The sequence below is a fragment of the Setaria viridis genome, chromosome 9 (assembly GCF_005286985.2).
Source record: "Setaria viridis chromosome 9, Setaria_viridis_v4.0, whole genome shotgun sequence".
In the NCBI taxonomy this organism is placed as follows: Eukaryota; Viridiplantae; Streptophyta; class Magnoliopsida; order Poales; family Poaceae; genus Setaria; species Setaria viridis.
Window position 1 is genome coordinate 13,017,269 of NC_048271.2, and position 24,960 is coordinate 13,042,228.

General features: G+C 40.5%; 2 protein-coding genes across 2 annotated transcripts; one reads left to right on the forward strand and one right to left on the reverse strand.

Annotated features, from left to right (window-relative positions):
* Window positions 1-155: 155 nt before the first annotated feature.
* On the reverse strand, window positions 156-4,095 carry LOC117835981 (uncharacterized). The gene is made up of 6 exons (XM_034715323.2): window positions 3,749-4,095; window positions 2,165-2,404; window positions 1,663-1,774; window positions 1,402-1,576; window positions 856-1,096; window positions 156-780 (listed from the first exon to the last, which is right to left on the reverse strand). The coding sequence occupies exons 1-6, from the start codon at window positions 3,930-3,932 to the stop codon at window positions 485-487; spliced, it is 1,248 nt and encodes a 415-aa protein (XP_034571214.1). The 5' UTR covers window positions 3,933-4,095; the 3' UTR covers window positions 156-484.
* Window positions 4,096-5,698: 1,603 nt separating this feature from the next.
* Window positions 5,699-23,744, forward strand: LOC117835979 (protein virilizer homolog). Its single transcript, XM_034715321.2, has 28 exons — window positions 5,699-6,090; window positions 6,813-6,901; window positions 8,032-8,155; window positions 10,185-10,847; window positions 10,931-11,302; window positions 11,408-11,509; window positions 11,630-11,812; window positions 13,020-13,161; window positions 13,255-13,436; window positions 14,099-14,184; window positions 14,615-14,663; window positions 14,744-14,810; window positions 14,902-15,383; window positions 15,469-15,568; window positions 15,700-15,833; window positions 15,954-16,021; window positions 16,111-16,330; window positions 16,630-16,845; window positions 16,937-17,089; window positions 17,851-17,904; window positions 17,978-18,183; window positions 18,266-18,332; window positions 18,992-19,308; window positions 20,625-20,805; window positions 20,879-22,282; window positions 22,365-23,165; window positions 23,249-23,320; window positions 23,467-23,744. The coding sequence occupies exons 1-28, from the start codon at window positions 6,016-6,018 to the stop codon at window positions 23,485-23,487; spliced, it is 6,630 nt and encodes a 2,209-aa protein (XP_034571212.1). The 5' UTR covers window positions 5,699-6,015; the 3' UTR covers window positions 23,488-23,744.
* Window positions 23,745-24,960: the final 1,216 nt, after the last annotated feature.

Consider the following 24,960-nt stretch of genomic DNA (forward strand, 5'->3'; position numbering starts at 1 on the left):
GTAACGGAAGGTGGCACCGTCGTACCCCAAACTCGGCAGCCGCGCAGGAGGCGGCGGCGGCGGTGCAGCAGGGCTACCGATGGGTGCGACTGTGCGAGGATCGCCACGGTAGCTTTTAATTCATTCCAAAAAATGCAAACATCCGTGCAGCTCAGTAAACAAACAACAATCAGCAGGTGTACATACTCTACATGCACGGATACACCAGATCCTACTCCATCGGCAATCACTTAATCACTAGTAATTGTCACCGTTACGTTAAGCAGCCAGTCACAACTTGGCGTACAACTATACATGACTCAATATCCGCAACCATCTTGGCCTAGATATTTTCTTGTACAATGGCCACATAAACAGGTACGCAACGCTACAGCTGCATGCCAGATAACATTCAGATGCTACTCGTTCTATCCCAAACTTCTGCTTATTTATATCCACAATCACAGCCAATTCACACTACGGGACAGCTCGTGGTCATGGGTGCCTAGGAGAAATCACGGTCCGGGAAGAGCAGCGGGGCGATGAGGGTCCAGATGTACAATGCGGCGGTGACCCACTCCGTGCAGATGCGCACCCAGACGGTTGTCCATCCAACATCCATCAGCTCTGACTTCTCCGATGCAGCGCTCGTCCAGCCAGTCAAAAGCATGGCTGAGTACATGCTTGCGAGGGCGAAGATGAGGTGGAAGAAGGTGTAGGAATAGCTCACGGGGCGCGGTTCGGTGTCCTTGTCAACGCCTTTGCCTGTCTCCTCGTCGCCAAGTAAAGGGTTTTTGGCTCCTGCATGCATTTTTAATCACCATGGTTGTCCACCAAGAACAAGGCTGCACAGGAGTGTAATTGGCATATTCTTACCAGATCTAGGAGACGATGGTGGTGAGAGGAATGTAGTGGAAGATCCAGCACGGACAGCAGAGTACACAACAGATAGTACGGTAGTGAGCATCCCAAGTATAAGAGCGCTCATTGAAACCTGCTTAGAATGCATGTGAAGCCCATTGCATTCGTAGCCATCCGGTTCACTTGAGAGACTACTGTAGCACAGGTATGCACAGTAGACAGAAATGACAGAAGCAGGCATAATGCTTCCATTGACCTGGAAAAGGAACCAGTATTCCATCACACCATAACAGCAAATTTTATCAGGTAATAGCAGAGAACTGCATAAATCGTTGCATTGGAAATTTGGATCATGAAGACAATCAAATGTATTCAGATTTCCTTGCTGAAATACTAAGGAATCAGGAGCCTCCAAATGGCTATCTCAAAACCATACATAAATATTCTTGCTATATTTGTTTTGCATATCCATAGCATAGTGAAAGCTCAAGGTAAAAGAAAAGGTCAGGTGACTATTTATTAATAACTTGAAGTAGTTTGACATTTGAAGTGGTATGTTACCTGGGGGTGCAAAGCAACTATTGCAAATGCAAAAGCAAGAATAAGAGTCATGACAATAAAGAACACGTTGAGACCACAGTCATGACCAGAGGGATTAAACCACATGAAGAGCACACCAGAGAAGGCGAATGTAGAGAGATAGCAAACCACAGTCACTACCAGTAAAGCTATTTCCCTGAAATATCAAATGAGATGCCATAATCAATATCACATAAGATAAGCTGGGTTCAAGCATCACTATCTTGTGTTTAGCGCACTTACCACTTCTGCTCATCTTTCTCAACCCATGAGTCATTCCAATTATTTGTGAAGTCTAAAAGCATCACAACCTGTACTAGAAGAAACAAACCAGATCCGAACTTTGACAGTACCTCTGCAATTCAGATCTCAAAATTAGTGAAACTTCACTAATAATGGCAATAGGAGGTATATCTAGTGCGACCTATAAATTAGCTGTCTCTGACTTTGGAGATAAGATCAACACAAGAGGAGAAAAAAAAACAAACTGAGGAGCAAACCAGAATGTAATATACCATTGTAACAATATTTCCAAGCCCAAATATGACAAGCAGTATAATTATCAAGAAAAGAGATAATGTTAGGGATCTGCACACGCTGTCATGTGCACCTTGTTACTCAAAACATGTTATGATATGCAATGCACACTTGAAGTGCACTTGAATTTTTGCAAGTGCACTATGGTCATCTCGCATTGTTGTGCTGGAAGAGAGAGTAACATGAATGATCAGGGAAACGAGCTTACCGTAAATAGTTGTTACAATGTTCGGAACACAGAACATAAGAACAATGAGTACAGCCCAGACAGCAATCTTTGCAACCCAGCCACCATGGTGCCATGCATCTCGCCGGTCATTCTGGTCTTTTATACCAATCATCATGATGGCAAATATTGCAAAAAACAAGAAGTTCCCCAGGCTTACACGAAGAACAGCATTCATTTGAAACCATTCATCTGGTGGTGTATGTTCAAATGCATTTATCCCTGCAATGCAGTAAATTTCTGACTTAAAATGGTCATGAAATCGATGTCTCAATGGCTCATTTGATTTAACAAAGAAGAGTGATGTTTGAAATAAAACCTCATTAAAAATAGACAGCTTCACATATCAAATATGCTCTGTACCAGTATACTAGCATGCATTTACTGTAAATAAGTAAAATCGTTCTAAGCGATGAGAACAAAGACCAGATAAATGTCCAACGATAAAGTTGCATATCAGCAATATTAGGGTATTTTTTAAAACCCCAAACATTAAAAGACTATCAATCTGTGCTACAGATTCTCAACCTGTACAAAACTTATGATCTATGTCACTCAAACAAAATTATAGTTCTACAAATTTACGGGACAAAAACTGTTGTGTGTCTGTGTGTGATGGGGGCGCTGTGCCCAAGAAAGAGCAGAACAAATGCATCTGTACACTGCCAATGTACAATACAGCTATCAGGAGGAGATTTCAAACAGTAGGCAACAGCTCATGAAGTTTCACAACAATAATTCAGAGCCTTCTTGAAATATTAATTCTGACTGTCCTTTTCAGTGTTATTCTATACAAGTATCACCCATCGCAGAATAGCATTAAATTCAAATTTACATGATGATAAAGATAACCAATGAGATTTTATGGACAGCTTGGTTGCACGGTTAAGCTTGTATGAGATGGTACATAACTGCAAAAGGGGGGGTTCTAACAAGGAGCAAATCCGCACAGGCATAATGAAATCCATGTACTAGGCAGCACACATGGGCTCAACCTACTACTGTGAATGATGGCACCAGTAAAATGCAAAGATGGCCTATAGTTATACAAAACTTCGTGATTTATGGTATCTGCAGAACTGTGTTTTATCTTGTCTACCAAATGGACGCTCTGTAATACAGTAAAACTTTTCTCCATCTCTAGCCTTGAGGGTATGTGGAGAAATGTAGCTAATTCTAACTATCCAAGAGAGCAAATATTCACGCACAGAGCACATGAAATTATCTTGACTTCCCCGAAATTTCAAGTTAAGGGCGCCCTGGATTCACCTGGATCAAGCTTAAAATTGATATCATGCATGCGGGGGGACACAAAATGGATGGGCCAGAACAGGGACTAACTAGTACGCATCTGGGGCCGAATTCCCCAACTAGCTCCCAACCACCCAGATAGAGGTCAATCTTGCACGCTACATCACAATTACCTAGTAGTACCACCAAAATTGCAGATAGGGACTCCAAACAGATCGACCGATCCTAGAAATCGGGGGGAAAAATAAACAGCAAGAGCCTCGAAGCGAAGATGAATCAGGGCTGAAGGATGGGAGGGGTCGAGGGGGCACGTACATGGGATGTGCTTTAGGAGAGGCGTGGCGAACTGGCGGAGCAGGAAGGAGAGGATGAGGGAGGCGGCGAAGAGGCCGCAGTAGGCGAGGCGCGCGGAGCGGCGGGACACGGCCGACGCCGCCGACGTGCAGAGGTTGCAAGCGCAGCCCGCGCAGGCGGACGCCAAGCACGACGCGCACCACATCCTACGCCGATCCTGTCGTTCCTGCGCGCCGAATCCGGCTCCTCTGGTTTGTCCTCCACTCCACGGCGTTGGAGCTCGCCGAGCCTTCGAGTTCTCCGGTCCTGCTCCCTCCCTCACAGTCACAGCCTCACAAGGTCAGCTCTGTGCCTCTGTCCACGTGGACCGTGTGTTGCTCACGCAACACGCTGCTCCTGCCTAAAAATCCAGAACTTCCATCCTTAATTTTTTTCGTGTTTTAATTTTCATCAACAAATATCATAAAATATTTTGTCAGTTGATTCTGAAAAAAAATGCATACGGAGTACGTAGTATTTGAATTTAGTGATGGGTTGTGCGCTAGAACGTGGTTCCAGGCATGTCCTTTCTTTCGCTTCTTCTTTCTTCTTTTCATCCATGGCGGAAATTTTTAGGGAGCTTGGGCTCCATGAACCTCACAGATAGGGAGTTTCACCTCTTGCCTCACGTTGGATCCACCCTAACTTACATTCTAGAAAAAATCTAAACACTATTGAGGCAGAATGAGAATAGTGGAGTAAAATTCGCACAAGACTTTGCAATCGCACACTTACAATCAGGCTAAAGACCTACATCTTCACCTCATCAATGGGATTTTGGCATTTTGCAGATACATCCAAGTGTTGAATTTTAACCTGCACCATGTGTTTGAATATATCAACTCTATTTACTTCATTCCACGCAATGTGAGGTTTGCTTCTTCGGTCATCTTCTTTCGCTTTGGCAACAATTCAACGAGTTTCATGATGATTCTACCTCTAATTTGGGTGTTCTAATTCATGGCGGTAGGTTGTAGGAAACCTTGAAGGTGTGGAGTTGTCCTAAAACTGCCACACATAGAACATGTTGAAGCTGCAATGGTAGGAGGACAGTGGATGAAGATAGCGAGAGAGATATGAATGTACATGGAATGTATCCTTTTGGTGCATTTTGTTTATTGTTGTGCAATATAAACAACCATGAGCAAATCTAGAGGAATGTTCTGTGAAGTTGAGTCCCCGTTTGGCGAAGCTTATCTTGGCTTCGGCTTCACTTGTTTTGCTCAAAATGAGATACTATAGCGTGAAGCCATTTTGTAAGCCGAGGTTAAGATGAAGCCATTGTTTTTTGCTTCACCCGTTTTGGTTTCACCGATGAAGCCGTTTAAAGAGAAGCCCTCCCAAACAGGGTCTGAGTTTTGACATTGTGAGTAAAATTTCTGCTCGGCTTTTGCTAGCGATGACAACCACTATGTCCATATATGTAGTCTATCCTGGAGATGTTGTCGAGGTGAATCCATCCTTTTTTATTTTCATCGGGTGAAAACTTGAGCCGTTCCTCGGATGGACGGATGATGGCAACATTCATGTAGTAATGGTGCGCCTTATTTATTCGCTAGGTTTAATTATTTAGGTGGGTGGTGTATTATGAACTTCTTTCTCTTTCTTTCTTGTTGTCACTAGGCTAAGTCGTATGCCATGTCTATGTGATGATTTATATTCTAGATTTTGTGCTTCTGTAATTTTTTTTATGAAATATATGCTCAACACGGTCGTGAAAATGCGCGTTGATCTTTCAAAATTAAGAGACCATATCAAATTTTGATATGATGTTTATATTTGGATGAGCCAAAGTTTGTTGTATACGGTATCTGGTACATATACGCACCCTAGGTAATAACAATAGAGTAAAAGTACAAACAGTGATACGGAAGCTTCGCGGAGGGGGGAAAAAAACAACCGACAGGTTACCGTCTCTCGACAAGGGAAAAAAGAGAAAAAAATGGGGGAGACTAACGAAAAGGACAGCCTCCTCCTTGCCACGCTCCTTGGCCCCTAAACCAAACCCTCCTCTTCCACCGGCCGCCGCCGCGGTCGACGCCGTCAAAGAGGAGGGCTAACTGGAGCTGTAACCCGCGCGGCCTTGCTACGCTGCGGACTCCACTCGCGGAGGCTTCCCGTCCCCTCTCCTCCCCTCTCACGCTCCGGCGGGAGCTAGGGTTTTAGGCCTCTCTGCCTGCTTTGGCTCGCGCTGGCGAGGCTAACAGCGGCTCCAAGCCGGGCCGTCCGGGCGTAATCGATTCACGGCGATGGGCCGACCGGAGCCGGTCGTGCTGTTCGCGCAGACGATCCTCCACTCCCAGCTGGACGAGTACGTCGACGAGGTACGATTCCCAATCCTGTTTCTTCCCCTTTCCTGTTAATCTGCTCTGAAATCTGCGACCAAGCTACTGCTGGGCAAGTAGACGCTCGAATAGTTTGTAGACTGCTAGGCTCCATTGGTGCATTGGTGCACGTCACTTGCATAGAGTTAGGCGAGGCTGATGATAAGAGGTGATTGGTAGATTTGGTTTAATGCAGCAATTGTGTAGACAAATTCTTTTCAATATGTGAAGCGGTCTCATGAGATAAATATTTGACCTTAGCATGCTAGATAAGTTTAGGTTTCACAGAATAAAGCTAGTGATTATTTTCTGTGGAAAACCTGAGACCCATTTCATTCCAGAAGTTCAGAAGTCATGACATTGGCTCTGTGGCTCTGCAGTCTGCACCACCATGTCTTCACATTTGTGTGTGCAGCGCAGTTAAGTTGCTGGTGTCGCCTTGTTGAAATGTAGCTAGACATACCGTATCATATATTAACTGGATTCAATGCAAATGAGAACCTGAAAACTGGAGAACTTATTTCCTGTCCTGTGATATAAGGAGTAGAAATCTGCGTAGCTGGTTTTCAAACACCCAAAAGTGTTCACCTTGGGACATTTTCCTAATCTAAGAATCTAATTTTGAGGTGTCAAGGATTGCAGCTAACAAATCTTCAGGTATAGGGAGGGATACTCATTTATTCTTATCCTTAGAGCGCACTTTACAATGTTACATCATGCAGGTGCTATTTTCTGAACCAGTTGTGATCACTGCTTGTGAGTTTCTTGAGCAGAATGCAGCTCCTTCTACGCCAAACATTTCCCTTGTTGGGTAAGAAGCATTTCTTTTGAATATTGTTTTTTTTTGTGCTTATAGCATTCTTGTATTTTTGATCTTTTTTATAATCAGCAGAAAATATGTCTCCAGTGTAAAGGTTACTTGTGATAGAATATGTCCTGCAGAGCAGTGCCTGTTTAACTTATTTGTCTGTTGTATTTTATCAAAAACAAGGATCACTTTTTTAACATCTGATGATCTTTGATCCGTGAACAGTTTAATGTGGTGATTGCATTTGCTTGGGGATGACTCAACACATAGTAAATATGTTCCAAGTTGGACATGCCTTTGTCTGTCCATTTTGATCCTTGAATTTTTAATGTCATTCTATCCCAACTATCTAGGTGTTCGATGAGAGTGTTCCTTTTGCTTTTTTACTGTAAGCTAATATTGCAGCTAAATCAGATAAATCATCTGTCAAGTGCTTATATTTATACGAGTAAAAGTTGAAAAAGATACAAGTGTTGTAATTGATTTCTTTAGTTAGATCACGTGTAAGAAAATATTTGTTTTACAGTTCTGAAACCTTCTGACAGCAACAGTGGCTTCATCAGACTTGAACCGAGTGCAAGTTCTGTTATGCCATAAATTTAACCTAACTACAATGATAGTAATGATGTTAAATAGTTGAAAATATAGTCCTAGCACAAATATTAACAGGGGACAGGTTCTATGAAAAGCAGAGTTGGTGGTAAGCCTAAGTAATAATTTAGTATGTGACAGTACTTTATATGCCAAGAATGTTGAGGATTTGTAATGCTTCACCCTAACCTTTCCCCCAAAATAACATAGTTTTGTTGTTTTTGGCTGTAGTTATGGTAAATTATGGTACCTGCTCACTTGCTCAGTTCATTAAGCCTGAGGAAATATCCTTTAAACACTTATTTTTTTCTTTAAGATTTGATTGCTAGCTGATATAGCTTGCAGTGATTGATGCTTTTATTTCTTAATAGTGTCGTTAAGAGTGAGATTCCAGTTTTCTTCAGTGTAAAATTCCAAATATAATTGTACTAATTGTTCACATGTGCTAGGAGCATGCATACACAATTTATACAACACTGTTTTTTTGCTTATGTTAATGATGAGCCATGTTCCCTGACTACTGTTGATGCTATTATATCCAGTGCTACATCACCACCTTCATTTGCTTTGGAAGTGTTTGTTCACTGTGATGGGGAGTCTCGGTTTAGGCGTCTTTGCCAGCCTTTCTTATATTCACATTCTTCATCCAATGTGCTAGAAGTTGAGGTATGACATCTTTGTTGTTTTTATCAATATCTTGTTACTGCATTTATTCTTGCTCTACAAATGTTCAAGTGTTCAATATAGTAAGGACTAAGGATTGCTGTAGTCCTTGGCTGGGTAAGGATCCAAGGTGTGAAGGTAGGACACCTGCCCTAGGTTGACTGGTCAGGAGCTTCTTCTCCCATGCAGCTCAACGAGAGTCTGGAGCCAGGTTGAAGAACCTGAGTCTAAAGAACATTTCTGTATTTATGAATTCTAAGACAATTTAGATGATTGATGGAGCCTCTGAAGCAACCTAGTGGGTGTTTGGATACTAGGTGCTAAACTTTAGCAGTGTCACATCGAATGTTTGGATGCTAATTAGGAGGACTAAACATGAGCTAATTATAAAACTAATTGCAGAACCCTGAGCTAATTCGCGAGACAAATCTACTAAGCCTAATTAATCCATCATTAGCAAATGGTTACTGTAGCACCACATTGTCAAATCATGGACTAATTAGGCTTAATAGATTCGTCTCGCGAATTAGACTCCATCTGTGCAATTAGTTTTGTAATTAGCCTATGTTTAATACTCCTAATTAGTATCCAAACATCCGATGTGACAGGTGCTAAACTTTAGCAGGTGGTATCCAAACACCCCCCTAATTTAGTCTTTTCATGTTTCCACAAATGGAGATGATATTCTGGTCAGTTAAGGTAAGATACAATGTAGCTGATCTTATGCTAAGAAACTAATTTTATCACTTACATAGAAACAACAATTCTTGTTAGGCTATGAAGCTGTTCTAATCTTGGCCACAGCCATTGCTAAACTACCACGGGGTTTGTTCATATTAAGTTTGTGCCTAAGAGCCATAACAACATTTCATATCAAGTTTGTGAAATTTCTCACATTTAGTTCAATGGTTCCCAATCCTATTCTTAATCAATAGTTTACCATAGCTGAAGTCTACTCTATTGATACTGCTTAAAAGGACATTAGGTTGTGCTAGTGGGTGCTACACCGGTTCACCTTACTTGAACTTTGTGGATTGATTTGCACGTGTATGCATGTGTGCCACTGGGTATCCTCAGCTGAGGATGGGATTATCTGCTCATTGTTTTATTCATCTAGCTAATGTGAATCTTTGTGTTTTGATGATCAGAAGTAAAATTTAACTGCAATTTATAGATTTAAAGGTACCTATTTGTGTGTGATGGATAGGACAGTGGGCAAGGTTTAGGTAATAGTCATTTACTTGAGATCTATAAATTGCACAAAGTGACTGTAAGACCCTTAAGTTTCCTGGTGACGTTTGGATCCTTGAAGTCTTGAACTGAGAGCTGCAAAATTGTGTCCCTGAATGGGTGTTTAGATGAAGGATTGTTTCTTTAGAAACTGTTTAATATGTGTGTTTAAATGATTTTAAGTTGTCAGTTAAGACCCTATTTAATACATCCTTGTTTTGTATGAACTAGTTCTTTGATTTTTATTTTCTTTTGTGAAAAACATGTGGGAAGCTCATTATTTTGTGTTGAAAAACCAGATTTCAGGATCCTGATTTGATCCTAATAAAGTAATTATGATGGTTGCTATTAAATTCTATTTGGCAAAGACCAGTTTTTGTAAAACTGAATGTCCAACCCCAAGCCACCTAAATCAGCAGTGGTTCAATGCTTTCTACTTGGTAATCATGGATAATTACACCTTGGCTGAAACTAAGTTATGGGTCACTGGTGTCCTCAGATGTCTTTAACTTCTATAGCTTGTTGAGCCCTCCTGTCATAAACACGTTTGTTATGGGTGTTTACAGTTTACAAGTTAATGGAGATTGAAAATACAGCGAAACCGTTTAAAGACCTTCAGTGTTCTTTACTCAATTTAGACTTCTTGTTTAAATTTTCCCGCTGATCATGTAAATCAAGTGGCAGTCATTTGCTTGGTAGTATCTGTCACATCTGCTTGTGCTGCTATTTCCTTTCCTGATATTGTGGGGGCATGATTCTTCTTTTGCTTCATGTAGATTTATTTGTTTTCCTTAATTTGCAGGCTATTGTGACGAACCATTTAGTGCTGCGTGGAACTTATCGCAGCCTCACTCTTGTAATTTATGGTAATACCGCTGAAGATCTTGGTCAATTCAACATAGAACTGGGTCTGGACCATTCTCTTGCGAACATTGTCAGCTCTCCATCAGAGGGGAAGCTTGAGGACCTCCCACCTGCACTATATTCATCCAAATTGTCGTTTGAAGAATCATTATCTTCATTGAAACCATTCCATTTTCAAGCCACCGATGTTGACCTATCAATTGAAGCAAAGAAAGTTTTACATTTGACTCTTAAAATGTACCAAATGTCTGCTGTGGAAAATCTTATTCCTAACCTAAGAAGTGCAGTTATCTCAGCTATTTCAAAATATGTTACTGCTAGTACAAACTACATTCTACGTACTTGGAATCAGGACTTGACAAATGCCTTCACCAAGAGTGATTCTGATTCTCAGGAAATTGACAAAATTCTTACTGACGCTAGCAATGAGCTCTCTGAAATTTGGAAAAATGTCCATGCTGTTGCTGACAGCAATGATAATGACTTTGCCATTGGAGTAGATGAAGAGTTGCCTACGACCAAGATCCTAGTTGAGCTGTTTAACCGATGTTTTCCATATTACAAGAATATTTCCTTACTTGATCTGCAGTGCCCTTCTCAGGTAGTTTATGTCATGCTAACTTGATTTTCTACATATTCAATGTGTTTTCAACTTTTATTTATCTCACGCAAATTTAATTTCAGAACAAATGGTTGGTGCTGTCTTTGAGTTTGGTTCTCCTACTATGCTCTTCGAAGGAGAGTTGCTTTTATTTTGTTGGTAGTGGTGGGATGGAGAAAATCATTAATCTTCTCTGTTGGAAGACACCAAAATCTGCAGCTACCACATTGCTTCTCCTAGGTATTGTCGAGCATGTTACTCGGCATGCTTTTGGATGTGAATCTTTCCTGGGATGGTGGCCGCGAACTGATCACAACAGTATACCTGTTGGCAGCAGCGATGGTTATTGCTCTTTGTTGAAGCTTCTACTGGAAAAGGAAAGGCATGATATTGCCTCTCTAGCTACATATGTTCTACAACGCTTGCGTTTTTATGAGATACTATCTAAATATGAGGTTTGAAGAACTCCTTCCCTGTGCCCCAATCCCCCAACCAACTGACCTTTAGATTCAATCTTAGTGTATCATGTAGATGATAAGAAGCTTTTGGTTGTTTTGCAGTCTGCAGTGGTCAAAGTGATTTCCGATCTTCCGACTGATAAACTTTCCATTGATGGAGTTCCATTTCTTATTTCTGCTAGTGTTGAACTTGCTGAATTGTCGGTAAGATTATCAGTTTGCCCTTTTACTGGCAAATATTTATTACAGTTGTATTTACAGTGTCTTTGTCCTTAAAAGTGATGTGGGCTAGTTGTGACTTTATGCTGTCAAATGCTGATGCAGAAGTTGATAATTTTCTGTGGCCCTATTGAAGATCCCTCACCAGTGGCTACTGCTAGAAGAATATTTAAGTCTGAACATTTGGAAGGCTTACTTTCATACAAGGCGACGATTGGTCTTATAACTTCTTCTAAGTACAGTTTTTTGCAGTTTGATACTGATCCATACTTATTATCTCTTATTCAGGTAATACTGTGAATATGCATTGTTGTTTTTCTACACATATTCTGTACCTATTTGCTCTGATAATCTTGATCGAAGTTGGGTTAATGCTTGTGGTCAATTTGCATTATCTTCTACTGTTATGTTTATTCTTTCAATTTATCCGTTATCCTACATTAGACAGTTAATTTTAAGTTGAATATGGCTGAGGACCAAGGAACAAGGATAAGGTGTTCTCCTTCATCTTACTGCTGTTTAGATGGGCTATGAACACTGTGTGCTCTCAACATTTCATGTCTGTTCTAGGAATTAGAGTACAAACCTTACTAGCTCAATCTTAAATCTAACCTCTATTATGATGCTGTGCGGGGCCAAAGGGCTGACACAGCTGGCATTGGGTTGAGTACTGGAAGTAGTCTTTGTGGTTGTTTCTCTTTTCCGTCTGTGGCACACCTTGTACTTCTTTGATTGGCCGGATTTGTTCTCTTCTAAGGCAATCATACACAGCTATCTTGCGAATGGCACTATTCTGTTTTGTTGTTACCTTTTCACTAGGGCTGAACTATATACCGCTGTACTCATTGCATCTTGTTTGGGTTTTTCTGTTGGCCTATATTGGTCTTTACAAGGATCGCATGTTTTCCAATAAGAATGGCTTTGACCTATCCTCTGCATTCCGATTTTAATATTTATGATGGAGCGATAGTCATATCACTCTTTATCTTCAAAGTATGTAAACTTTTGCCAGCTATCCTTCAAACTTAGTTTAAGATTGTAAGCTTGGCAGCTAGAAATGATTTGGGGAATACATTATTCTGGCCAGGCCGAACTGGGAAAATGGATGAAACAAACTGATCTTAACTGCTTAATAGCACAAGATGAGAATTTTTTTTTTACCATCTGTTGATTATCAGTCTTAACTGCTTAAATCACAAGATGAGCAATATTTTAGGGAAATTTGTTTAGGCACACTGCATTTGTGATTGTGTCTTAAGGACACTATTTTTGTCTGTAGGAAATTGGGTGATGTCCTACAGTTCTTTTTTTTTGGCTTGCCACAGATTGATATTTATCTAGTGTCCTGCAGACAAATTCCCCAATATTTGAACTTAGCTGCTTAAAGGGAATTGTAAATGCATTCTGCAATCTTTTGATCATCAGTCTTCGTAGAAGCAGCTAAATTTATGACTTGCAATACAATTTCTTACTTCTATATTCTCTGTATAAGCAGGAAAGAAGTTTTTTCCCTCTGTCTGCAGCCTTGTTGTCATCGCCTATATTGCATTTAGCAAGTGGGCCTGCTGCTGAAATTTTGATGGAGATAGCATCATCAATTGAATCTATTATCCTCTCACTCCTCTTTTGTCGTTCAGGTTCGATCGCAATTTTATGTTTCTTAAACTGGAATAATCTTAATCTTGATTTTCCTGAAATTATGGACAGAACTTAATCTTTTCTGTTCACAGGGTTATCGTTCTTGCTCAGTCAACCTGAAGCAACTGAGCTTATAGTTCTTTCTCTTCAAGATGCAGAAAATATGAATAAAACAGAATGCATAACTCTTAGACAGGCTTTTGTTCTTTTATCAAAAGGGTTCTTCTGCCGCCCACAAGAAGTTGGAATGATCACGGAATTACATCTTAAAGTGGTTTGTAAAGGCCTCATTGCATTATTCAATCTGTATTGTTTTAAAATCCTTTTCACATACATACATGACATACTGAATAGATTGACATCTTGGATGCAAATTATGAAAGAAAAGTTGCCATGTGGGGCATGCCTTACTAATGGTCAGGGCTGTCAACTTGGCTTTCGTGCTGCCATAAAATTAATTTCCAAGAAAAACAGTTAATCTTAAACAGTTAAGTTTAAAGAGTATGGATTCTAATGTTCTTATTATTTGTTGACTCCTCATCTAAAGAGGATGCGATTACGAAATAAGGTTAAAAAATAAGTTATTTCTAATATTCCCCTTTTCCACATTTCCCTCTCCTTCCCCTTGCACCCACTCCTGTGCATGGTATCTGCCACTCCTACCACCATCATGCCTCAGTGTTGATGTGGCCCTGGGTCTAGAAACCAGTATGTCATGGCGGGTACCTGTGCACTGTGTTTGTATTTTCACAATGTTTCTGTGAAATCATTCTGTCCATCATAATTTCGTCCACACTACAAATGGCGTTACATCTACTTGTGGTTATATTATGTCACACCTCTGTTTCTTTAGGAACATAATTTACATACAAATAACCGATCGGGTTTGAACTATATGCTTTATTGTTCTAATAATAATCGAATTGCTCTCTGTAGGGAAGTGCTGCAAATAGAATACTCTCAGTTCCTTTGAATTCTGATGAACTTTTGTGGGTTCTTTGGGAACTTTGTGCCATTTCAAGGTCAGTATTGAAGAAAGTGTTTGATCGATAAATTTACTTGCTCCTATGAATAGTTGTGTAAAAGAATGATGAGAGGGTGCAAGTTGAGATTTTCATCCAATTTTGAGTCCTGTACCCTGATCAGAAAATATTTTTTCTTCTGGCAAATTTATCTGTTCCATTCTCAATAATCAATAATAGAAGAAAAAGCTACTATTATCTGGATCTTTGTCCAGTCATTCAATGATTTCCTCTCAGCAGTCTAGTCAAATGCCTGTAAACTTTTATATCTTAACTATAGGACTTACCCGAAATTGAAGACACCTAGTTAAATTTTCAGCACAAAGCTTTTGCGCTTGAGGAAAGGGATAGATATTCTTGTTTCTGATATCTTCTTTTATAGACATTTCCATGACTCCATATGACAACGTAGGGTTACATTGTGATGCAGGTCTGATTCTGGTCGACAAGCATTATTAGCTCTTGGCTACTTTCCCGAGGTACATGTTGTTTGCCTATCTCAAAATTTTCTTTTCAAAACTATTTGAGTTGTTGAGTGATGTCATTTTTCCTGTTGCAGGCAATATCAGTTCTATTGAAATCTCTCTCTTCATACAAGGATCTCGAGTCAGTCATGGCGAAGAATGGTTGGGATGAACATTATTATGTTCTTCTGGTCTTTTTTCTTGGGTTCTGTATAGTATTCTAGAGCTTACATGTTTTTCTGTCTGATCTCAGGAGGATCGCCTTTGGGTCTCGCAATCTTCCATTCGGCTGCAGAAATTCTTGAAGTTTTGGTAGCAGACTCAACTGCGTCGTCACTTAAATCATGGATTGGATTCGCTGTTGATCTGCACAAGGCTCTGCATTCATCCTCTCCTGGTTCAAACAGGAAAGATGCACCAACAAGGTTGCTTGAATGGATAGATGCTGGTGTTGTTTATCAGAGAAATGGTGCACGCGGGCTCCTTCGTTATTCTGCAATTCTCGCATCCGGTGGAGATGCTCATCTTTCTTCTGGAAATGTGCTTGTGTCAGACTCAATGGATGTCGAAAATGTAGTTGCAGATTCAAATAGTAACTCAGATGGTCAGGTCATTGATAATCTTCTTGGTAAACTTGTTGCGGACAAGTATTTCGATGGAGTTGCCCTGTGCAGCACTTCTGTGGTCCAGTTAACAACAGCTTTCCGCATCTTGGCATTTATTTCGGATGATAAGGTAAGAAATTCATGCTCATGGAGCATCCATTTGTTCATGACTTATAGTTTGCAATGACATGCCTACCTTTTTGCTGTCTATGAAGGCTGTGGCATCGTCCCTTTTTGAAGAAGGTGCCATTAATGTTATATACATAGTCCTGATGAACTGCAAGTCTATGCTTGAGCGCTTATCAAATAGTTATGGTGAGCATCATGTGCTTTATATTTTTCAATTCTGAGATGGAATTTATATTGGTATATCTTTAGATTCTTCTATTCATGAATCTTCATGTGCTTTTTTTTGTGCTAAAACTTCACAATTATTCTTCCTTCAGATTACCTTGTTGATGAAGGGGCTGAACTGAGTTCTACCACGGAATTACTTCTAGATCGAACTCATGAGCAAGCTATTGTTGATCTCATGATTCCCTCACTTGTCTTGTTGATAAATCTACTTCATACGCTCCGTGTAAGCTGCACTTCATATTCTTCGTGACATGGTCAATGTGGATATGTCTTCTGTGTATGAGCACAGCAACCGTCTCAAAGCTTCTAACTGTTATGGGCTTTGGTTATTTTTTCTTTGCAGGAAACAAAAGAACAATATCGCAACAAAAAACTTCTTAGTTCTCTTCTGCAGTTACATCGAGAAGTTAGGTTGTTGCATACCACATCTATTTTATACCCCCTATCCTGCCCTCTCGATTTCCCCCTTTTTCTTACACACTAAAATTTTGGTCTTGCAGCCCAAGACTAGCAGAGTGCGCTGCAGATTTGTCCTTCATGTTTCCTACTTTTGCTGTTGGTTTTGGTGTTGTTTGCCATCTTATTACATCAGCAGTTGCTTGCTGGCCATTGTATAATTGGGCACCTGGTCTGTTTCATTACCTTCTTGAAAATGTTGAGGCTACTAATGCGTCTGTACCATTAGGTCCAAAGGCTGCTTTTAGTCTGCTTTGTCTTCTGGTAAGCATTTTGGCTACTCTTGTACCTCTGGGCCTCAATAATGTGTGTGTTACTGTTTTTAGGATGGGACGACGAATGGACCTTCCTATCCTAACTATGACCCAAACCTAGTTGTTTAGTTTGTGGATGAATGGTTTGCTCCATCACCATCATCCCTTGTAAACTCGAACAAATATTCCTCAAACCCAATGGCCATTAAGATAACTTTATAAATCCTGTTTTCTATCTCAAATTCTACTGATGTCATTTTTTTTGAGTTTTTTTCTCCTGTTGTTCTAATATCTTGTGTGCACTGTAAGGGTGATCTATTCCCTGATGAAGGCATATGGCTATGGAAACGTGAACTTCCTTCACTGAGTGCTATTAGATCTTTGAGTACCAGTACAGTTCTAGGGCCTCAGGTGGAGAAAGAGGTGAACTGGTACCTGCAGCCTGAACATGTAGCCATATTACTTGTGAGGCTGATGCCACAACTTGATAGACTTGCTCGTATCATTGATAACTTTGCTACTTCGGTACGTACTGGTTTTATTTCTTTTGCTTATCACTCCTTGCTAACGGCCTTTTCTCTGTATCACTTCTTACATAGATCATTATATCTTGTAGGCCTTGATGGTGATACAAGACACGCTTCGTATTTTCATTGTTCGTGTTGCCTTAGAAAAGATTGAGTGTGCGGTTGTTCTTCTTCGCCCGATATTTATATGGTTAGATGATAAAGTTGATGAAACTTCCCTGTCAGAGAGAGAGGTCTTTAAGGTATGGGAATGTGCTGCGATTATACTTGCTATGAACTTTAATTTGGTGAATGTAAATGCATTACTATTGAAAGTCCTGGGGTTAAATGGGTACTTACCTCATGAGAAATGCAATCCCTTGTTTGACCAGTTTCTTAAAGGGCAGTTATTTTTTTGTGTCCGATTTTGTTGCATTGTTTTAGCAAGTTGAATGTAAGAGCTTGTCTGTGTGCTGATGCAAAGCAGTTTTCATTATGTACGACACACTTAAAGCTACCATCCACAATACAAATTGGATTCTTCTGACTTCCACCTGAAATTGGTTCCTGGAACTGGGGTCAATCCCAAAGCCTTGTTCTAATGTTTCTTTTTTGTCTGGATGCTTTGTTTTTTCCTTCTTTTTTTTTTTGGAAGTTATGTGCTTCAACACATGAAACAATCAGTTCCACTGGAATAGCCTCCAATAGACCTTGGTGCTTGCCACACACAAACTGGTGATGCTGTGGTGTCCTGAAAACTTGCTAGATTCTGGCAGGAATCTCCTGTCTGCATTGTTCGAGAAGTTTCTGTAGGATATATGTATTGTGCCTAGAATTATCTTTGCGGACCATTCAAGTACCAAACTTCAGAACAGTTCTATTTGCATAAATGTAACGCTGAGTTGTTTTCTCGGCATCATAGTTGGTTGAAGGAGCCTTTTTTGGTTCCTCAAATTCAATTCTGTCATCATTTATTATGTTAGCATTCAGCATTGGCAACCTGAAGGTTCTTTATGCATTCCAGGTGCACCAGTTGCTTCAGTTTATTGTGAAATTATCTGAGCATCCAAATGGCAAGGTGAGAGAATCTCCGCTATCTATGATTCTTGGAAGCTGTTTCTCTCTTCGTCTTCTCATTTCTCTTAATCCAGGCATTGCTTTGGAAGATGGGGGTTGCCAGGATTCTTAGGAAGTTATTACAGAATTGTAGCAGTGCATCTTTTTCGGATGATATGACTTTTGGAAGAGCATCCTCCACGAATGATCTAATGTTCAAATGGAGGATTCCTCTATTTAAATCTCTTGCATATATCTTTAGTACTGACCCATCTAATAATGAGAAGACTATTGCTGAAGAGTAAACTCACAACCACACCATTATTTATTTAGAAACATTTATCTACTTATGTACTAAAACCAATGATTTTTCATTCACATAGGCCCCTGAGTGAGGAATCTGTTCATGAGTGCTCTTCTATCATGCATCACCTCTTGATGTTCTGTCAGGTACATATCTTTTGATTTATTTATTATTAATATATTATTGTGGAAACATGGGTTTCGATGCGTATTAGAACGCTCATAATAGCATCTTATTTATTTATTTACTGTACAGCATGCTGTCCTTTTTCCTGTGCGAAAATAATATGTGGGAAAAAATTAACAATTGAAAATTGCTCACATTTGATAAATACTATATATATGTAGAAGTTTTTTAAAAATATCTAAAGAAAAATCATCAATAGACGAGGGAAAAACATAAATAGTGGGTGTGAATGTAAACATGAAATAACAGTAGCTTTTGCTCTATTACACTTGCGATTTGTCTTTCTTTTTGTGGGTATCTTGCAGATGAGATTATATTTGTTATTGAGTATTATATGGATGTAGAACTCGCTCTTCCCTACAGCAGAGATATTTTCAAGGGTATTCGAAAACTTGTTAGCTTGTTTTCACCTGACATGCTCGCTGAAGTTTTCATCACTGGTTTTCATAGATGCTACTTTAAAAATAAATTGTATAATATGGCACTCAAATGATAAATCGTTATTGAGTTGTATCTTTATTAAATCTTTGTAATACCATTCTTAAACCTTTGTTCGTATGTTTCGATAGATTTCTGTGTTTGTTTTGAATATTTACCTTGTGATAATATAAAATCTCAGGTTTTGCCTGTTGGACGGGAAATGTTAGCATGTTCGCTGGCATTCAAGGAATTGGCTTCTTCTTATACCTGTAGAAGTGCAGTAGCTTTGATATTTTCACAAATCCATACTTCCAACCAAGATGTTCTTGAAAAAGATGAGAGTGAAGCTAACCATAACTCGTCAACTGTGGATAATTGGAGATGCTTTTCCTCATTGTTCAAGTGCTGGAAGAAGCTCACAAAATATATTGGTTCTAATCAACCAACAGATTATTTGGTAGAAACAATTTATTCATTGACACTAGGTGCTATCGCCCTCAGCCAGTATGGTGAAAAGTAAGCATTGATCCCTGTTCTTGCTTTTGATTTTGAATGTTTCAGTAGCATCTAATCTTCAGAAGTAGTGTATAGACTATAGAGGCACTATTTGCAGTCAATGCTCAATGGGGTGCCATTTTTTAAGCACTTGCCTTTTTGCTGTCTTTGTGCTTGTCAACATATGCTAATTTCTAAAGAAGTGCGGATGTGGTGTTTACTCTTGCCGTGACAGTGGGTCATGCATGTATAGGGAGATAAGTGTGATCTCCTGACACGCACAATCCGGCTTGGATGGTCCTATTATCTATAATCTATACATATGGGTAAGAGGACCGCTCAGGCCCTCACCTAGGATCATGATTTGCTGAATACCATGCTGCCATGTAATGCGTATATGATACAGCCGTGACATGATCTGTTTCCTTTTCACCTTCTCTATTCCATTTTATTGATCTTCTTATTCTTCCATTTATTTCTCATGAATCATGTACGCATTATTGGTACAAGTTATCTAGCTCATGAAGCAAACCTCATTTTCTTAGTTTTGTTGCCCTCAGTCCTGAATCCACTGTGAATCCTGCTACTGAAAAGATGTGTGATGTTCTTGATTTCATTGTACACTAATGCTCATTTTAGTGGTCTGCTTTGATTTTATTTGCTTCGGCATTTGCAATGTTCACTGGAAAAGGTTCTTATAGGTCCATTCAATTGCCAATGATGTGTGCACATGATAGGGAAGAAATAATACCTATTTTAATTTTAATTGCCAGTGATTTGTGCACAGAAGTAATGGGTATATAGGGATACTTATTTTAAGATTTTAAACAATGTTCTTATTAATTTCAAAGTTAACTTTAAACATGATTGGACATTTAGCTGATTCTCCATGGTGATTCAAAGTTAGCTACTCCCCACGTCCCAAAAAACAAGTTATTATAGGTTTGTCTTAAGTCAAACTTTCTCAACTTTGACCAAATTTATAGAGGAAAGTATCAATGTTTATGGCATCAAATAGGTATATTATAAAAATGTATCTCATGATAAATCTAATGGCACTTATTTCATACCATAAATATATGTAGTTTTTTCTATAATCTTGGTCAAACTTTAAAAAGTTTGACTTAGAACAATCCTAAAACGACTTGTTTTTTTGGGACGGAGGGAGTATTCGTTTAGCTAGTTGAATTATTCTTATCATAATTAGGGTTCATACCAAAGCAAATCTTATTGACAGGCCATTAGTTTTATCCATATCTGTACATTATGACATGTCATTGCATTATCATATCCACAACTGTAGATGCATTAACTGATAATCTTTCTGTTGTTTTTAGTCTTGAGGGCCTGTTAATATTGAGGTATCTATTTGGGCTCCCTTCTGATCCTAGTGGTTCCTTGGAATCATCTGGTGAGAGTCTGAATGAGATTGCATTATTCATGAAGACATTTGAAGAGAAGATATGCCAGGGCTTTGAAAATTCAAAAACTTCTGTTGGAAAGTCTCTTTTACGCCAGGTATATTACTATATTGTTATGTTTGAGTATTTTGCTTGACTGCCCTTTTTCTAATGTTTATCTTAATTCGCAGGTACTGAATTCGACCACATTACTACACTCAATTCTTGAGAGTTCTGGACTATCCACAGATTCAATTCAGATGGTTCTTGAAGAAGGCACCGACTCACTGTCCAAAGTTGCTCGCTCTGTTGTGATGACAGCCCATCTAATGCCATCTCTAGTTGATATGCCAGTAAATGATGAATCTCCTTTCCTCTTCCCTTGGAAGGTTATTGTTGATTCAGAAGAGCCTATTGACTGCCAAGAGGGTGAATTTGCAAAGAGACTAGTTTGGGAATTGCCCGATTCTTCTCTTGATAGACAAGTAATGCATGGCCAATCTGCCAGGAGGAAATTGGCATTGGGAGAGAACGCAAGTAGGCGTGTGAGGGACAATCAAGTGCCTGAACTAACTGGACAGTTCTCACGAGGTTTAAATACAACAAATGCTTCTTCAGGACATAATACACGCAGAGACACTTTCCGTCAGCGGAAACCGAATACAAGCAGACCACCTTCGATGCATGTAGATGACTATGTTGCAAGAGAGAGAAACATAGATGGTGCAAGTAGTGCATCAAATATTGTGAACTCTACTCCACGTGGAACGCTTAGTGGAAGGCCTCCATCCATTCATGTTGATGAATTTATGGCAAGGCAGAGAGAACGTCAAAATCCTGTGCCAGCCCCAACTGGAGATGCACCTCAAGTAAAAAGTCAGACAAGTTTAGATGACAATCTCCATGCTAAGCCAGAGAACACACGTCAGCCCAAGGCTGATCTCGATGACGATCAAGAAATTGAAATTGTTTTTGATGAGGAATCAGGTTCAGATGATAAACTTCCTTTTCCTCAACCAGATGATAGTCTCCAATCACCACCTGTCATTATTGGGGAAAATTCTCCAGGTCCCATTGTTGAGGAGACAGAAAATCAGGAGAACGAAAGAATTCCCTTTTCCCAGAGGGTCACATCACTCCAAAAGGATGATGAAAGTCCTGGCGTTGACATTTCTTCTCAGACAGCAATGCTTTCAGAAGCTAATGATCCTTTGGAACGAAAATATTTAGTTCCTAGCCCAGAGAAGAATTCTTTCCGTGATCGTGTTTCTCCTAGTAGTTTATCTGGGAGATCGTCTGCACAAGCACCTCATCAACAATCATCTCGTAGTAGATATGAGAAGAGAAGTCCACAGAAGTTTTCTGAGACTTCTGTGTCAAGTGGATCCCGTGGGCATGAGCATAGACATTCCAATAACCATCCACCTCTGCCACCAATGCCACCTCCAATTTCATCCATGCCCACACAAAATCCTGATTTAGTTAACAGGCAGTCATCTTCCTATGGTTCTAGAGATCGACCAACATCTAATGCTTCTGGTTATCCTACACAATCGTTTGACGCTAGTATGCCTAGTGCTTTCACAGGCCTTCAGGTAATTGAAGATAGGGGATCTTTAATTATGTTTTTTTTATCTGTTACAATTTAGTTTCTGAAATCTGAACCTCCTTTTGTAGGGTCAAACTCAATATATGCTTACGGGTGCTGGTGGTTCATCAACAAATGATTTACCCAATGCAGATGCCAAGCTTTTATGGAACACATTTCCAGTAAATAGGATCCCTCTGGAGACCTTCAGCTCTGGTCTGTCTGCTCGGCCGATGCCACCCCCTCAACCTTATTCAGCTGTGGCTACTCAACATGCTACTATGAGCTCTAGCTCTCCTGCAACACTGTATAACCAAGGCAGTGTTGTCCAGCCTTCTCCAACTGCTTCTATTGATTCAAATTTAGGCCTGAACTCTGCATCTGGCAGCATGCTTGCTTCGAATCTGTTGCCTTCATTTGCATCACAATTTCTTATGGCCAGGCCTTCAATGCCTGCTTCATTTTTTGGCACGCCTCTTCCACAAGTTCAACTCTCATCTGCTCTTCCACAAAATATTTCTAACTCTCAGCCTTCTGTCTCCTCTGTACAACCACGTCCACCTCCACCCCCACCACCACCTCAGCAGCCACATCCTTCTCAGACACTACAACAACTTGGCGCTATCCAACTGCCGCAGCAAGATCAGCCTCTGTCATATCCACAGAGTGCTATCTTGCCGCAAGTTCCATTGCAATTTTCTAACCAGCTTCCTATTCCTCAACTACAACTGTATCATCAGAGCCAGCAGGAATCTATGCAAGCTATGAGGCAAGTTGGGGAACAATCACAACTTCAGAACCAGGGTGTGCAAGCTGATAGTTTCTCTCAACAGCAGCAAGACTCAGGGATCAACTTAAACCAGTTCTTTTCATCTCCAGAAGCCATTCAGGTATTTTTTTTTATTTGTGAAGCTACATTTGGTGAGAACTCAATATCAAGGTGACTGATAGTCGTAACTTTTACTTTTCGTAGAGTCTACTTAGTGATCGAGAGAAGCTCTGCCAACTTTTGGAGCAGAACCCAAAGCTCATGCAAATGCTTCAGGTAAAATTGTGTGAAATGTCTGATCTAGGCATTTTTAAGTTTTAAGCACCTGCATTTGAGCATTGGTTATTTGCATATGCACTGTTTCTCAAATTAGTGATGCCTGTTGATGTGTGTGTGTGTGTGTTTTTTTTTGTTGCTAACAGGATCGCATAGGCCAGTTGTGAAGGTGATCTCTGATGCTGGGTCTATTGCCAGGTGCTCTGTTTTTTGTTACGGCTGTAGCTTAGTAGCTAGATGAGTGTTGAGTACTGGTGCCTTGCTAGGCACGGAAATGTATGCCCATGTACATTATTCATCTGTAATTCTGTGTAACATGTGAATATTTGTAACATCAGTGCATGTCGTAATTTGTCGTTTGAAACTTGCATGTGGTGTTCAGATCACTTCATGCGCAATGGGTCGAAAAATTGATGCTCTGCTAGTCATTTGTTACACTCTTTGTTGGGCATTCTTGCTGCTCCGCTGCTGATCCAACAAATGTGATTCGAGTGTTTTCGCCTTATTACCAGAAATTGGTTGCAATCTCAAAATGTATGATGCATTTCTGTTAAAAAGAATGTCCAAACAAAATCTCTCAAAGACGTCATCAGCGCAGGACTTGAGCCGTCGTCGCTCCGCAAGAAAAGGGGAAAAAACCTGGCTCAACGCACGACACGAGCCCACGATCCTACGCTGCCTTTGCCTCGCCTCTCCTACCATGTTGCCGGATCGGAGCTCTCCCGGCTCCCTCAGTGTCATTCTCCGGTCACAATGACCAAGGACTCTGCGCAGATCATCACTCCAGTTTTGGCGATCTCCTCGCAGGTGTACGCGATGACGTTGGAGGGTGGCTCTGCGTCATGGTGCCGTCGGATCTGCTGAGGGAGCCGGGAGAGCTCCGATCCGGCAACATGGTAGGAGAGGCGAGGCAAAGGCAGCGTAGGATCGTGGGCTCGTGTCGTGCGTTGAGCCGGGTTTTTTCCCCCTTTTCTCGGGGAGCGACGACGGCTCAAGTCCTGCGCTGATGACGTCTTTGAGAGATTTTGTTTGGACATTCTTTTTAACAGAAATGCATCGTACATTTTGAGATTGCAACCAATTTCTGGTAATAAGGCGAAAACACTCGAATCACATTTGTTGGATCAGCAGCGGAGCTGCAAGATGCCCAACAAAGAGTCTAACAAATGACTAGCAGAGCATCAATTTTTAGCCTTTCCGCCGCCCGCAGTCTGGCCGCAACCCTCCGCAGCCCATGACAAACGGCGGCAACACTTCATGTCTCGGCTGCTGGCCGGAGGCAGAGAGTGGCGCCGAGTCTTGACGACGCGGTCCTCCGTGCTCTGGCCGGCACTCGTGCGCCGCAATCCTCGGCATGGCTGGCTTCACGTCTCCCTCCCTCCGCTGACCCACGAGCAACAACAGCGCATTACTATTCACCAGCAGCCCTAGCCTTGCCTTGCATCTCAATGCTTAAGATTGAATGTGAAATGAGAAGAATTCATGATTATGCTCATATCCAATCCTCGTCCTGTTCTTTATATTGTTTTGATGCCCATAAGCTGATTGTTAACGTACACTCGAAAAAGAACTGCTACAAATCATGCTGCGAATATATCACTTTCCTAGGTACCGTTTTTGAAAATGTCTAGGCAAATCCA